This window comes from Strix aluco, chromosome 19 (genome assembly GCF_031877795.1).
Source record: "Strix aluco isolate bStrAlu1 chromosome 19, bStrAlu1.hap1, whole genome shotgun sequence".
In the NCBI taxonomy this organism is placed as follows: domain Eukaryota; kingdom Metazoa; phylum Chordata; class Aves; order Strigiformes; family Strigidae; genus Strix; species Strix aluco.
In genome coordinates this window covers 4,458,608-4,473,578 of record NC_133949.1, presented here as the reverse complement: position 1 = coordinate 4,473,578, position 14,971 = coordinate 4,458,608, and the positions used below count along the sequence as shown (strand labels likewise).

At 49.5% G+C, this 14,971-nt stretch overlaps 1 protein-coding gene across 3 annotated transcripts in view; it reads left to right on the top strand.

Annotated features, from left to right (window-relative positions):
* The window catches only part of MTMR4 (myotubularin related protein 4), a 59,102-nt gene extending 44,173 nt beyond the window's left edge, over window positions 1-14,929 (top strand). For all 3 annotated transcript variants that reach the window (XM_074844925.1, XM_074844926.1, XM_074844924.1), the window contains 11 exons: window positions 5,829-6,025; window positions 6,283-6,411; window positions 6,718-6,829; window positions 7,257-7,452; window positions 7,943-8,128; window positions 8,869-9,039; window positions 9,164-9,318; window positions 10,160-11,405; window positions 11,766-11,876; window positions 12,177-12,265; window positions 12,667-14,929. In XM_074844925.1, the coding sequence (XP_074701026.1) occupies window positions 5,829-6,025; window positions 6,283-6,411; window positions 6,718-6,829; window positions 7,257-7,452; window positions 7,943-8,128; window positions 8,869-9,039; window positions 9,164-9,318; window positions 10,160-11,405; window positions 11,766-11,876; window positions 12,177-12,265; window positions 12,667-12,844 (2,770 nt within the window). In that variant the 3' untranslated portion in view covers window positions 12,845-14,929. The remainder of the gene's footprint in view (window positions 1-5,828; window positions 6,026-6,282; window positions 6,412-6,717; window positions 6,830-7,256; window positions 7,453-7,942; window positions 8,129-8,868; window positions 9,040-9,163; window positions 9,319-10,159; window positions 11,406-11,765; window positions 11,877-12,176; window positions 12,266-12,666) is intronic.
* The last annotated feature ends 42 nt before the right edge of the window (window positions 14,930-14,971 follow it).

The following is a 14,971-nucleotide window of genomic DNA, read 5'->3' as shown; positions in this document are numbered from 1 at the left end:
TGCCGGGTGCTGGCCCTGGGCCACAACAACCCCCAGCAGCGCTACAGGCTTGGGGAGGAGTGGCTGGAGAGCTGCCAGTCAGAGAGGGACCTGGGGGGGGTGATTGACAGCCGGCTGAACAGGAGCCAGCAGTGTGCCCAGGTGGCCAAGAAGGCCAATGGCATCCTGGCTATTATCAGCCATAGAGTGGCCAGCAGGGACAGGGAAGGGATCTGACCCCTGTGCTCGGCACTGGTGAGGCCGCACCTCGATGAGTGGGTTCAGTTTTGGGCCCCTCACTCCAAAAAGGCCATTGAATGACTCGAGCGTGTCCAGAGAAGGGCAACGGAGCTGGTGCAGGGTCTGGAGCACAGGTCTGATGGGGAGCGGCTGAGGGAACTGGGGGGGTTTAGTCTGGAGAAGAGGAGGCTGAGGGGAGACCTCATGGCCCTCTACAGCTACCTGAAAGGAGGGTGCAGAGAGGGGGGAGGAGTCTCTTGAGCCAAGGAACCAGCACCAGGATAAGAGGGAATGGCCTCAAGCTGCGCCAGGGCAGGGTCAGACTGGCTCTTAGGAAGGATTTCTTTGCAGAAGGGGTTGTTGGGCGTTGGAATGGGCTGCCCAGGGCAGGGGGGGAGTCCCCATCCCTGGAGGGGTTGAAGAGTCGGGTTGACCCAGCGCTGAGGGATCTGGTGTAGTTGGGATCTGTCAGTGCTGGGTTAACGGTTGGACTGGATGATCTTCAAGGTCCTTTCCAACTGAGGTGATTCTGTGAAATAAAGCAGGGCTTTTTGGGGTAGGGGAGTGGTTTCTCATCAAACTTGACTTCTGGGAGACTGATATGTTTGAAACAAATGGGAGGCTGGTTGAACAGATGCACCCAGCCAGTGTGCATGTTTTAAAATATACGTTATGGTTTCTAGCCTTAGACTCCTTGTTAGCAGTTATTAAATCCAAATATAAAAAACTTTGAAATATCAGAGCTGCACAACAAAGGACAACACTGGGAAGTACAAAAGCCAGGAAACAAAACTAATGAATTTACGTGTACCTTAATGCTACATCTTCATGTTATATGGTTTGCTGTTAGATGCTGGCAAAACACAGTGTTATTACTTCTAGGAGAACTAAATTCTACAGCAGAGTAATAATGAGCGCTGCTTATCGTATGGAGCCTTTCCCGCTTTATAGCCAAGTCAGCTAGGAAGTTAATTGTATTTGTGATTACTTTTGCTAAAAATGGCCTTGCGCTGGAGACTGTCCCAGTGTGCCTCTCCACCTGAGGGCAAAGCCATGTCTTTTTGCTGCTCTTACAATTATTTTGTTCCTTGCTTTATATCACTATAATGGTACCCAGTAATTTTACAATCTGAGCTGCAACCCTTTGCAGCCTGGGATCAGATTAGAAGATGCTGACAAGTGATGTTACAAGACGGGACAAGTGCTTGCCCATATGTATCTCATTTTCAGGCACTTTTTAGCCTTTGCCCTCAAGATTGAAGGCTTTTGGCCAGGTAGGTCTGTAAGGGCCATGGCTGCTTCTGGAGTGACTTGTGCTGTATGGAAGGGGAAGAAATGAAAAGCCTCGCACTCAGCTTCTCCTCCTCACTCACAGTTCAGGAGAGAGTGGACAAGTGGGCTTGGGGGCGTGCATGCCAGGGGCTGTGAGCACAGGACTGTTCGGTGGGCTTCAGGGCCTTTGGAGAACAAGGCTGAACTCACTGGTCACAGTCAGATCTGTAAAATGTGACGCCAAAGGCACCATATTATCAGTTTTCTTTAAAAAAGTATAATTTAGCTTTTAAGCAAAGCAAACATTCAGGTCTCCATCTCTTGAGTCCTCACTGGAGATGTGCAGGAGCGATGCAGGAGCCTCCAGGCACAATTCACTTCTAAAACAATGCAAAGGATGCAATTAATTATTTAGCTGACTACAGAGGCAGACAGGCATTGCATGCCAGCCGCTCCTCGTTGTTACTCTCTGTCTACACAGCCACCTTCAGAAGACCTTGGGCCTGTGTTAGCAAGAATGCTCCTCGCAGATGCTCAGCATCACCTTTGCCTGTGGTCGTGCTGCAGGGGCTGTCGGGGAAGCAGCAGGCAAACGGTGGAGATGGCTCCAGCCCCGTGGCTGAGCGCTGGGTCTCAGGCTTTTAGGTCATGCCAGAGTGAGCCAGGAGCCTAACGCAGAGACTGGGGAAATGAAAGCACTTGTGTCCATGCATCTCAGAGGGGACAGCTCTGTGAACCCTCTCTCAGCTCTTACGTGTTAAGCGAAGCTGCTTGACTTTGCATTGTGGATGAGCATTTCTATGGCCAGAAAATAACAGAGGGGACTTAAGAGCTATTAGTTGATGCTTTCTGGATGATTGTTATGGGTTAAATGGCATGTGCTAACAACATCAGGTGTGCTCTAGCCTTGTGCTCTGAATGAATCTGGGAGTAAAAGCTCAACTGATAAACTACAAAGGCGCCTCATACTCCAGCTTTGAATTCTGAAAGGTTCTCAAGTCATTAAGACTAAACTGAGGATCCCGAAGAAATAATTTTGTCCACATAAGTTAAAACTGTGGCACTTTCTGCCATTCCAGTTTCAAGAAAGGAGCTTTTTTTTCTTTGAGGAAAACCTTCACAAAAATCCCCAGTAAGAAAAAGACCTGAAATGCTTCATATACTTGTGATGAGAAGATTAGCAAGGGAATGCAGAGTCAAGCCATGGCTGCTCCCCTCACCTGGGAAGCTCGGTGCAAGCTCAGTTGTGGTTTTGGTTCATCCGCCAGCACCTGCTACACTTTCTGCTTGCTGATAACTTCATGCTCATCGATGCTGGCCGTGCTTCCTTGTGTTTATTGGCACGTCATTATATCTCTTGAAACTGGCTACCTCAAGGCCATCCCCTGCCCAGTGTTTGTTGCAGTGCTAGCAAGAAGTTTTCTGAGTTTAATGTGACTCTTTGGCAATGTTTTTAGTATTGCATGAAGTAGGCTACCACTGACTTCAGGTGGCCTACACAGCTGAACTACTTTTCTCCCCTCTGCACCGCAAAACAGTGCCGTTGCATCCAAGCAGCAGTGCCTGGCACAGCACCTGCATCTCCCAAAAACGTGCTCAGGCGCTGTCTGGGAAAGTGCTGGTTGGCAACAGGTCAAAAACGATGGGTGTGCTAACAAACAAGCTTGGATGATCACAGGCTGACACTTAAGTCCACACCTTGGCTCTGTTTCATTTACTAGTATAAACAAAGGCTTTGCTCCTATCTGTATTATCCATCCTTGAGTGTTCCTGAAGACGGAATAGGTCTCCTGGGAGTGACTGCTCCGTGAGTCACCTTGCAGAACAGAACAGCAACAGAGGAGGGCACTGAAAGGAAAAGGATCTCACGGTACTTTGTCATAGCTGAATGTAAGTCTTCAGTTTAAAGTCTTCATCAGTATTACCTGTGAGATGCCATTAACGATAATACATTTTCTGTGTTTATTGATAAGTTGCCTCAGCAGAATAAGGGGACCTTGTCTTTGAGAAGCAAAATCATTCCTGCAAACTGCAGTAGCTGCTGCTGAGATACTGTGCACCGCTGTTAGAAGGAGTTCAAAGCCTTGATGCATTTTCTTGGTGTGCTGCCTTACAGCAGATAACATGGACAGGCACCGTCATCCTCTGTGGAACATAGGGAGGGGTGGCATGAGAAAGAGGTACCTTCAAGAGTGCTTCTGATAGCCCCCACTGGCAGCTAAACAGCCTTTGGGTGATGGGTCGAGGCTTGTGCAAGTGCGCTTTAGGATCTAGAGTGTTGTGTCCCCTACTTTGTCACCAATGCAAATTTTTCAGAGGTGTTCACCTACAAACAAAAAAATAGTACTTGGAGGTGGCTTGTCAGAAGCTTTATCTACATCTTTGTTCTTCCTCCAGCTCATCTCAGAGAGGTGCTGCATCAGGGGTGGTGGGATAGGGAGGGGCGAGCACTGTTGTGAAGAACTGAGGTGCTGGGGTCTCCTGTTTATTATCCTGTCTCCAAGAAGGGCCAGGTACCAGGAATAGCATCTCAGGGAAGTGTAATGCATGGGACAGGTATGCAGGTGTTCTTCCCTGGTGCATCTTTGGAGCAGCTGTTATCTTAGATTTTTCTACAAAAGATGTTCAGGAGAAGGTAGCACTATGTTTCATGGTCACTTGGTGGACCTCCCTGACTTTTATGTATTTTGAAACCAATTTATACATCCACATTGCGTGGTGGCAGGGAGTCCACTGTCTGTTTTGTTGTCCAAAAAATACTTGTTTTTCTTAAACATATGGCATCACCATTCCAGTGCTTGTGTGTGTTTCTCTCAGGGGAAAATAAGACTAGTCTTCCAAACTCAGCTTTTTATATCTTTCCTGACTTTTTACGCCTCTCATCCATTCTTGTCCTTCTCTCATGGTGGCAAGTTGTTTCCTACTAAAGTTGTCCCTATAGCAAAGCTCTTCTATACCTGTGATTGTCCTTACCACCCTTCTCTGGAGGTTTGAGTATTACATTATCCTTTTTGAGATGGACTAGTGAGAAATTCATGTCATTTTGAAGATGTCTGAGATATCATGTCATAGTATTCTCTGTCTTAAATTCTTTTCCAAATAACTGCTAGCACATTCTCAACCTTTTTGCTTCTCTTGAGCGTTGAGCTGAGGCTGTTTGAGAGCTCCACAGTGACTTGAAAGTCTTTGAGATTTGGCTGCTGATTTGTAACAAACTGCTTCATGTCATAGCTGGGGTTATGCTTTGATCATCTGTAAATACTTTTCATTTATTAATACTAAATTTCATACTCTATCACCCAGTATCACAAGATCCTTTGCAACTTTTTCCAGACAGCCATAGACTCTCCTGGATAATTCTGTATCACCAGCAACTTTGTCACCTAATGGTCCATTCCCTTTCCAGGACATTTGTGAATGACTTGACTGGTGTGTTCATGTGAAAAATGAACACTTTATTCCTGCTTCAGGCTTTCTGCCAGGTGTCAATAAGCAACAGCCAGGGTAGGGTTCACATTTTAGGGGTTGTTTAATAAACACCAGCTCAGGCCTCCACCCAGAAACTAACCAGTCTGATGCTGAGTGAGCTAATCTTTCTAACTTACAAGTGATAAATGAAATGGTTTAACAACAGGTATGTACTTTAAGGGAGGGAAAAAAAAAGAAAGAGAATGGGATAACAGAACAGCATTAAAATAAATAACTATTAATTTCCCAAAGTACAACCATAATTATTTAAAGTTCTCCTCTCTGGTTTAACGTATAAATATTTACATATCTATATACAATAATGTTTACTTTAGATAGTATATCTTTATAGATAATATGTATTTATATATTATTGTAAATAAAAATAGTTTAATAGAGTAATGGCTAGAACAACTGGCAGCTTCCCCCTTGCTGCAGAAACTCCCCATGCATTTCAGTGGTAGTTGAGTCCCAGGCAGAGCCGCTGACCCTGGAGGTGACATCCCACGAGCTGCAGCTGACCTCGGGGCTGCCACCATCCACTGGCACTGGCTGTTCCCAGCAGCCCCTCCAGCAAGTGAGCTGCTGCTCTGCAATCTCATTTCTGCTCCACGAGCCACTCCTGTGCTACTCACAGCCATCTTCTGTTCCTCACCGCTGTGGTGCGAGTGACAGCCTCCGTGTCACTGCTTTTGTTATGAATAATGGTTATTTGAAACGCCCTGCCCTGCTTCACTGCTTGAATGCAAGAGTAAATGCAGTAGATAGAGCAGTGAGGAGGGTTGTGCAGGTGGTGACTGTAGGGGACGTTTTCTGGGGTTGTTCCTCACCTTTCCAGGGGCTTCACCAGGCTCTCACTTCCTTCGCAGGCACGTGCGCAATGGGGCGGTGATTGCACGCTGCAGCCAGCCTGAAATCAGCTGGTGGGGCTGGAGAAATGCTGATGACGAGTATCTTGTGACATCTATTGCCAAAGCCTGTGCCTTGAACCCTGGAGTAAAGGTATCTGGTGGCATGCCGCACAACGGGAGCAGCGACGGCAGCGAGGCCTGCGACGCCGACTTTGGTGAGACAGCTCGCTCCCTTCCACTCTCCCCTAAACGTGTGAATTATTTCCTGCTTCCTACACCTAAATGTTGCTGTTGCTGCTAACGGGGCTGTTACAATGTGAGGTTTAAACCCAGTATCCAGCCCAGATAATCTGGGCCCTGTCACTCCTTGACTGGTGTGTGACACGGGTCTCGGGACGGTGCTGGGTGGCCCTGGAGGCCTGTCATAGGGGACAGGGAGGTGCCGGGAGCTCAGTCTGTGCTGTCTCTGCAGACTCGTCCCTGACCGCCTGTTCAGGTGTGGAGAACGCAGGAACTCCTCAGAAGCTGCTCATTCTTGATGCCAGGTCCTACACTGCGGCCGTGGCCAACAGAGCGAAGGGAGGTGGCTGCGAATGTGAAGGTACAGAGGGTTAAGCATATCCCAGAACATCTTCCTCTTGGACCTGCTTTGTCGAGGGGGTCCTAGAGCACAGCTGGGGGTGGGGTCAGCGTTTTGGTACTCAGTCCCTGGGAGCATGTTCCCCTTCTTGCTCGTGCAAAGTCCATTATTCCAGATACATCAGTGCTGGCCCACAAGGCTTTTGTAGAAGAACTTGGCTGCCTGGAGACCAGAACTGGTGGTGTGAGGGGACAGTTCACCTAAGTGTATGGAGGCAGTTGCTGCAGTGGCAGCAGCTCTCTCTGACCGTTTGTCTGTTGTGTTCAGAGTATTACCCGAACTGTGAAGTTGTGTTCATGGGCATGGCCAACATCCACTCCATCCGGAACAGCTTCCAGTATCTGCGTGCTGTCTGCAGTCAGGTGCCAGACCCCAGCAAGTGAGTGACTGTTCTCTAGCTGAGTTTGATGCCATATCTGTCAATGTCCTGGGGGGTTTCCCCTCTGTTTTTCTTTTTTCCTATCCCAGGTTTCTACCTCAGAGAATGGAGGGATAGGCAAGTGCTCACAGTGCCTGAATGCTGCTGGTAATCCAGAAGGGATTGCAGCACTGCCTCAGTGTCACTTGGATGTGCATGTCCTCTGAGGGTTTCCAAAATGTAGCTGTATCTGGGAAAAATTGAAATTAGGGGTTGGATTCTTTGCACTTATTCCCAGACTGGCTGGCTCTTCTTCAACATGTTTTAGAAAAGACTGATTTTCACTGAGGACTCCAAAAAGACTTTGCTTAAAATACATCTTTTCTGTGTTTTTTTTTTCTACTGGAGAGTTAAGCAACCGTTTTCTTGCTTTGTGCACACCTTCTAGCTGGCTTTCAGCCCTGGAGAGCACCAAGTGGCTGCAGCACCTCTCTGTCATGCTGAAGGCAGCAGTGCTGGTCTCCAGTGCAGTTGACAGAGAAGGGCGTCCAGTGCTGGTTCATTGCTCAGACGGCTGGGACAGGACTCCGCAGATTGTAGCACTGGCAAAGATTCTTCTGGACCCTTACTACAGGACCATGGAGGTATGAGTCATGCTACGCTGCTGTTTCGTGTCTGTTAAAAGGCAGCTTTTGTCTCACAGTCTCCGTAGAAAGGAGCAGAATTGTATTTGACAATCAGCTTAGTGGCATTTCAGAGCTACTATTGTGGTTGTTGAGTTTTTCCACGTTCCCTTCCTGCCTGTTTTCGGTGAACTGTATGTCACTCCTCCGCCCAGCTTGGTGAAGTACTGTGGTAAATAACCTCTTGTGTTCAAGGTTCAGCTGCTTCCCTACTCTTAATTGTGTGTATTCTCCGGGCTGTTTGTGGTATAGAGATAACAACTGTTAGTTTGTGTTTGGAAACCTCTGACATTCAGGTAGCTTTGCTCCCAAACCAAGCACCGGTGCAGCCTCCTTTCCAGCCCTTCGAAAGCCCTGAGTTTGCCTGGCACTGCTGGCAGATGGGGCTTGCCTCGTCCTGCTACGTGCCTACAGCAAAGTGTCTGCAGTTAATTTTTTCTTTTATTCACAGGGCTTCCAGGTGCTTGTTGAATCAGATTGGCTGGATTTTGGTCATAAATTTGGCGATCGCTGCGGTCACCAAGAGAAGGTGGAAGATCAGAATGAGCAGTGCCCAGTTTTTCTCCAGTGGTTGGATGCTGTTCATCAGCTTCTGAAGCAATTTCCTTGCCTCTTTGAATTTAACGAAGCTTTTTTGGTAAGAAATATGCATGCAAACATCTCTTTATCACTTGCCAGATGTAAGTAGAGGCAGAGGGAAGGCCATGATACTTTACAGTGTTGTATCTGAAAGAAAACAAAAATTGCACTCTTTAAAAATGCAAGTGTCCGAGTAGTGCTTGGGCTCTCTGCTGGCATTCCTGACATACCTTCACTGTGTGAGTCCAGCCCTGCCCTTCAGTTGTGGTATTTTGACCTGGTTCTGTACGTGTTATGCTTCTGCTGGTTTCTGTGAGCTGCTTGCAATTTCCTCCTCCTCCCAGGGGGTACTGCAGGCTCAGAGTACCTGACAGATTGCACAGTGATGAGGGGTTTATAGTCTCTGGATTCTTTGAGTCACTTCTTCTCCAGGTCCCTTTCTAGCCCAGTGAATTCAGATACTGTCAGCAGCACTGTTTTGATTAAAAGCCTGATTTGCATCTCTGAGCAATACGAGTCTGAAACATTTAAAAAAAAAAAATTAGGGAAACCATAGCTATTAATCTTTGTCTTATCAAATAATACAAGTTAGGGTTATAGAGGGATGGGTATGGTATCAGTTGACTATTGCTTTCACTTGATTCCTGTTGCTATCCTCTCTGTCCTGCCCTGTGTGGAAGAGAGGAAGGCAGTAGGAAGTGTGTGAGCTATCCCAGAGGAGTGGAAGATGTTTCCCCTGTAGACAGGAGACGTGGTTTCCCGATGGCCCTGACAACTGCTCCTCTTGTGATGCTGCAGGTGAAGCTGGTGCAGCACACGTATTCCTGCCTCTACGGGACCTTCCTTGGGAACAGCCCCTGCGAGCGGGAGATGCACAACATCTACAAGCGTACCTGCTCCGTGTGGTCCCTCCTGCGGGCCGGCAACAAGAACTTCCACAATCTTCTCTATATGCCGGGGTCTGAGCAGGTCAGTAGAGCTCCTGGCCCAGCTTTCCAGGATTTTTGCAGGGGCTTTTCACCATGGACTGTGTGGGGAGAGGCTGGCAGGGTTTCCTTTTGTGTTCCTCTCTGATGGTGAGTGGCTGTTGCAGGTGCTGCATCCAGTGTGCCACGTGCGAGCGCTGCATGTCTGGACAGCGGTGTATCTGCCAGCTTCCTCGCCACATCCTCTGGGACAGGATGATATGGACATTTACCTGCCCTCTGGATCTCAAAGCCAGGAGTTCGGTGGCAGATGTTTGGACAGGTAAGAGCCTAAGAGCTCCAGGCACAGGTTGCCACCTACCAACAGGCCTTCTTTTTCCCTCTTTGCTCATTGTAGTTCCTCTGTACTTCCTGTTCTCACCTTCTCTGTGGAGAGCAAGAGCTCTGTAGCATTGTCCCAGCCACTTGGAGAAGAATGTGTACAGTTCCCTGCTGCATCTAAAAAGGCAGAGTGCAGGGGCAACGCTGTAGCATTGGGCATTTCAGCTCATGCTGCTGCACCACCCCTCCCCACCCACCCCATGATCTGTAATTAGGAACACTTCACAGAATCACAGAACCATCTGGGTTGGAAAAGCCCTTGAAGCTCCTCCAGCCCCACCATGAACCTCACCCTGACCGTTCCCAACTCCACCAGATCCCTCAGCGCTGGGTCAACCCGACTCTTCAACCCCTCCAGGGATGGGGACTCCCCCCCTGCCCTGGGCAGCCCATTCCAACGCCCAACAGCCCCTTCTGCAAAGAAATCCTTCCTAAGAGCCAGTCTGACCCTGCCCTGGCGCAGCTTGAGGCCATTCCCTCTTGTCCTGGTGCTGGTTCCTTGGCTCAAGAGACTCATCCCCCCTCTCTGCACCCTCCTTTCAGGGAGTTGGAGAGGGCCATGAGGTCTCCCCTCAGCCTTCTCTTCTCCAGACTAAGCAACCCCAGTTCCCTCAGCCGCTCCCCATCAGACCTGTGCTCCAGACCCTGCACCAGCTCCGTTGCCCTTCTCTGGACACGCTCGAGTCATTCAATGTCACTTCCCTTCCCTCATCTCAGTTTCGACTGAATTGAGGAGAGCTTCAGGAGTTTTATTTTGAGATTTGTTTGCTTTTGGGTTCTAGATTACCAAAGACAAGATCTGTGGATGACCTGCTCTCAGCCTGCGACTCCAGCAGCCCCCTGACCCGCACGTCTAGTGACCCCAACCTGAATAACCACTGCCAGGAGGTCCGGGTGGGCCTGGAAGCCCGACATGCCACCGCTGAGGGAGCCGAGCTGCACGTGGGTGAAGGCAGTGCGGTGGCTGCGGGAGAGACACGGCAGGTGAAGGAGCAAGAGGAAGAAGCTGCCCTCCAAGCCGACAGCGCTTGTAGCAGCCGTGCTGAGCAGGAAGGGCACAGCAAGCAGCTGAGCAGCTGGGCCCCTGTGCCAGCAAGCAGCATGTCTCTGGAGGCAGAAAAGGAAAACAGAACATACACGGAGGAACTGGATGGCATGTGTCCAGCTCCAAATCCTTACGGACAGGAAAATGTTGACAGGGTTTCCACCAGTTCTGGAAAGCAGTTAGAAACCTGTCCCCAGGAACCTTTGAAGGCTGCTGGCTTGGTGTCCAGTGGAGGAGGCTGCCCCAAGAGAAACATTGCCTGCCAAGACGTTCCCAGCCTGGAGTCCCTGGCACCAAGCGCCCCTTGCCAGGACATCCCAGGCCCTGCCCCAGGCATCCCCTGCCCAGGTGAAGACAATGGCAACAGTGATGCTGGAAGGAGTGTGCCCAGCGAGGAGCCTGGCCGACTGGGGAGAGTCCCGCTAGAGCAGTGGCGCAAGCCCATTTCCCAGAGCCAAAGCAGCGAGTTCTCCTTCCTGGGCTCCAACTGGGACAGTTTTCAAGGAATGGTGACATCACTCCCCAGTGGGGAGCCTGCCCCCAGACACCTCCTCTCCTACGGCTGCTGTAGCAAGAGGTTGAGCAGCAAACCTCTGCGGGCACCGGGCCTGTGCCTCAGTGGCCAGTGGTCAGCCAGGGAAGGTGCGAAACCCTCAGTCTGCTCTGGCCATGTTGGCACACATTTTGCAGGCCCCGCAGGGAAGCCCAGCCGTTTGTGGCTGCCCTGCCACCTGAAACAAGCGTCCGGTCCCAAGCACATGCCACCAAAATGTCCTTCTCCTGTGCCTCCTCTCTACCTGGACGATGACGGGCTGCCCTTCCCCACGGATGTGATCCAGCACAGGCTGCGGCAGATCGAGGCGAGCTACAAGCAGGAGGTGGAGCAGCTGCGCAGGCAGGTGCGAGAGCTGCAGCTGCGCCTGGACATCCGCCACTTCTGCGCCCCTGCGACCGAGCCTCCCATGGACTACGAGGATGACTTTGTAAGTAACTGGCTCTAACACCCCAACTGCTGCAGTGCACCCCCGTCACACCGCCCTCTCCAACCCCCAGTGCTCCATCTCTTACTTCTGGAGTGGTGGTGAAGGTTGTTCCTATGTTTCCTCAGCCCTTTTCCCCTCCTCTCCACGTGCTGTGTCCTCATGCCACCCAGGGGTATCTCTGCTTCTTGAGGGCCAAGCAATGGCTCCTACATGGTCATGAATGTTTTACCTCCTTGTATGGGGAGCTGTGGAGCCACCCACGTGCCCCTCACAAGCACTGAGTGTGGCCGGAGCAGGGGATGCCCTTGACTGTGTGATTAAGGCAGCTGAGGGGATTTGTGGCTTCATCTCTTTTTGCAGACATGTTTGAAGGAATCGGACGGCAGCGACACTGAAGATTTCTGCTCTGATCATAGTGAAGACTGTTTGTCAGAAGCAAGCTGGGAGCCTGTTGATAAGAAGGAGACTGAGGTACGTGTCTTGTTACGGCAGCTGTAATGCAGCAGGAGAGAATGTTTCTCTGCAGCTAACTTTGGTTATGGCAGCAGAGTGGTCTGGAAGCAAGGCAGAGAGCAGCCACCCTTGTCCTTTAACACATCCTCTGCATCCTCTGCTGCTACTGTGTCCAGTAGAAAGGGAGCCGTGGTGTGGGCTCGCTCTGAGCTAGCCCGTTGTGGTCCAAAGCCACACCTCAGCCTGTGCTGAGGTCCTGAGACCTGGGCGTTGTGGTGTTATAAACTGAAAGCTGATGAGGACTGGTGTCTGCCCTAGGTCACGCGGTGGGTTCCAGACCACATGGCCTCGCATTGTTTTAACTGCGATTGTGAATTCTGGCTGGCCAAACGGAGGCATCACTGCAGGTAAACAATATTATTGCTGTAGTTCCACTCTTCTCAGCCTGCTTCTCACAAACCTCACAAAATGCCTTTTTGTGCTGTTTATTCCCTCCAGTTCCCAGGAGAAAGTTTTAGATCTTTCCTTTATTTGCCAGGCCTCATAATTCCCTGCAGATTTCCGTTCTACATTGTTCTTATTTTCCCAAGGCCTTTGATCCTTCTGCTGGGTAGTAATGTCCATTAGTCCCTTGTTAGCACTAGCCAGTTGGCTTGCACTGGAGCCCATGGTATATACTTTAAGAAACAAGTTGACAAGTCATAAGTAAGGCTGGTACTTCGCCCCTGAGCTGGATTCTTTGTGCTTGCTGAAGTTTTGCTGTGCTGTTCCCAGCTCTCTTTCCACTGGTTTTCTTGCTCCTTGACAGGAACTGTGGGAACGTGTTTTGTGCTGGTTGCTGCCATCTGAAGTTGCCCATCCCTGATCAGCAGTTGTACGACCCTGTCCTCGTTTGTAACTCCTGTTATGACCACATCCAAGTGTCTCGTGCCAGGGAGCTCATGAGCCAACACCTGAAGAAACCCATCGCCACAGCTTCCAGCTGAATGCCAGACAAAGGACCTGTCTAAGCCCAGCCTTTTCTCTCGTGGGTTTGAAGGGTGACTCTGCCTCCACTGTAATTGTGAAGGCCTTTGGTGCAACACTTGAACACCAAGCTCGAATGCACTGTCTTCAGCAGTCTTACTACCAGTCTGGAGCAGAGGAGCTCAGATTAAAGAGTATGGTGTGTGTCCCCACTCTGGCACCGGTGGGCCCGTACATTGTCTGACGACCTAGGGCTAAAGAGGGGATTGCAACCTCTTTCTTTTGCGGGCTGGAAAGCAATGTTTTCACAGATATTGCCTGTGCAAAGTACCCCCAAAGCAATAGAAAGGCATGTTTAGAACCAACTCCCCCTACAAAGGCAGGCTGCTGTGCGAGAAGGAAGAGGGCAGACTCCTGGTGGTACCGTGTGCTTTGGAAGGGCCTCAGCCTGGAGCACTTCTGTAGATTCTCTTTCCATGAGTGTGATTTGTGATCAGCTTGGTGAACAAGACTCGTTAGCCATCACTGATTGATTTTTCTCTTGGGCGTTGAAGAGAAATTCATTCTGGCTGAAAACGGGCCGAGCAGATTTTGCCCGTTTTCGTGCTCCACTAGGATTGGTGAATGCACTTGGCTTTGCCCCTGCCCCCCAACACCACGGGGAGATGGGAGTTTGGCTTTTTCACTTCTGCTCTGCCCGTCTGCTTTGTCTGCGGTCGTGTCACAGCCTGGTGCTAACACAGGAATGGCACCCTGATCCTCTCCTGGCATGGAAACAGAACTTGTGTTCCTGTGTTGCTCTTCCTCCCCTTTTCTGCCCTCAGCTCTCCACTTCCTACTGCTCTTTATCCTGAAAACTTGATACCTTGAGGGTATAGGCCATAATGTGTTGTTTTACCTCCTGGAATGTGCTGTCTGGTGTATGTGAGGGTTTCAGTCCAAATGCTGCTATATATTTCTGTGCACTTAATGTAACCCGAAGAGGGGAGAATGAAGCATCGATACCAAAACGGGGGTGGGGAAGGACACTGGCTGACATAGACGCTACAGTCTGTGCTTTTCACTTCAGGATGTACAGCCAAGCTACAGTGATAAACATGACGTGTGGCATCTGTTCAGTGGTGGAAACAATCTCTCTGACTTGCCCCAGTGCTGCCTAAAATGCCTCTTGAATTTGACTTCTTTTCTGTCTCCTGCACAGTGGTCAAAGTTCAGAGTTGCCAACTTGTAATTGCCTCTCTACTTCTTTAAACTAGAGAGCAGGAATCCCAACTTATTCTAAGGAAAAGGAACTGGGTTTAGAAAGAAGGAAAGGTTTAGAAAGAAAGTGGGCTTCAGGTGGGCTTTTGTTTAATCCCTTGTTAGATCCCTTGGGGAGTATCCATCCTGCCTCCTTTCTGAGAAATCTGTGGATACTAATGAGGAGGAAGAGTTTGAAAGTGGGGCATTTCTTTGCAGAAATGCAGGTTTTCTTTCCAGCTAAATGAAAATGTCTGATATATTCTGCACCTCATGAGCCGAGACTTCGTATGTGGGGGGAGGACCTGTGAGGTCATTTGGTCTAACAACAAGGCAAAGTACTTTACACTGTTGTGATCTCCCAGGTTTTATGCTCACGGTTTGTCATCTCTGTCAGAGGGAACGGAATAACGACCCTTTCCTGCACTTTGATATGTCAGCCTCTGGTTTTGTAAATCCCAATAGTGCAAGCAAAGCTAGCGTCATCTGAAGACCCTGTACTTACTTGGACTCTGCTTCTTTTCCATACTGGGAACAACCAGAGAAGGCACCTTGCTTCAGATTCTCCCCTGCCTTGTACCTTGCAGTCATTGCCAGACATGGAAGAGTGACCGTTGGGCTGGTAGAAGAAACTGGATTTGCTCCTGTTTTGCACATGTTGGAATGACTGCAAGCAATGAGGAAGCCAGAAACTAGGTACTCCTGGCCCTTCTGTTCAGGCCATTAGTCCAAACTGCTTTTAGCTCTTGTGAGTTTCAGCGTCACAATGTGCTGGCCAAAAACTCTAAAATCAGTTCAATAGCATTGTGACAAACAAAATGTGCTGTACAACTCAATACAGTCAAAATAAAATCTCTATATTAGTGCTGCTGTGTTTGGACCCATTCTTTAGTTTGTGGTGAATTCTT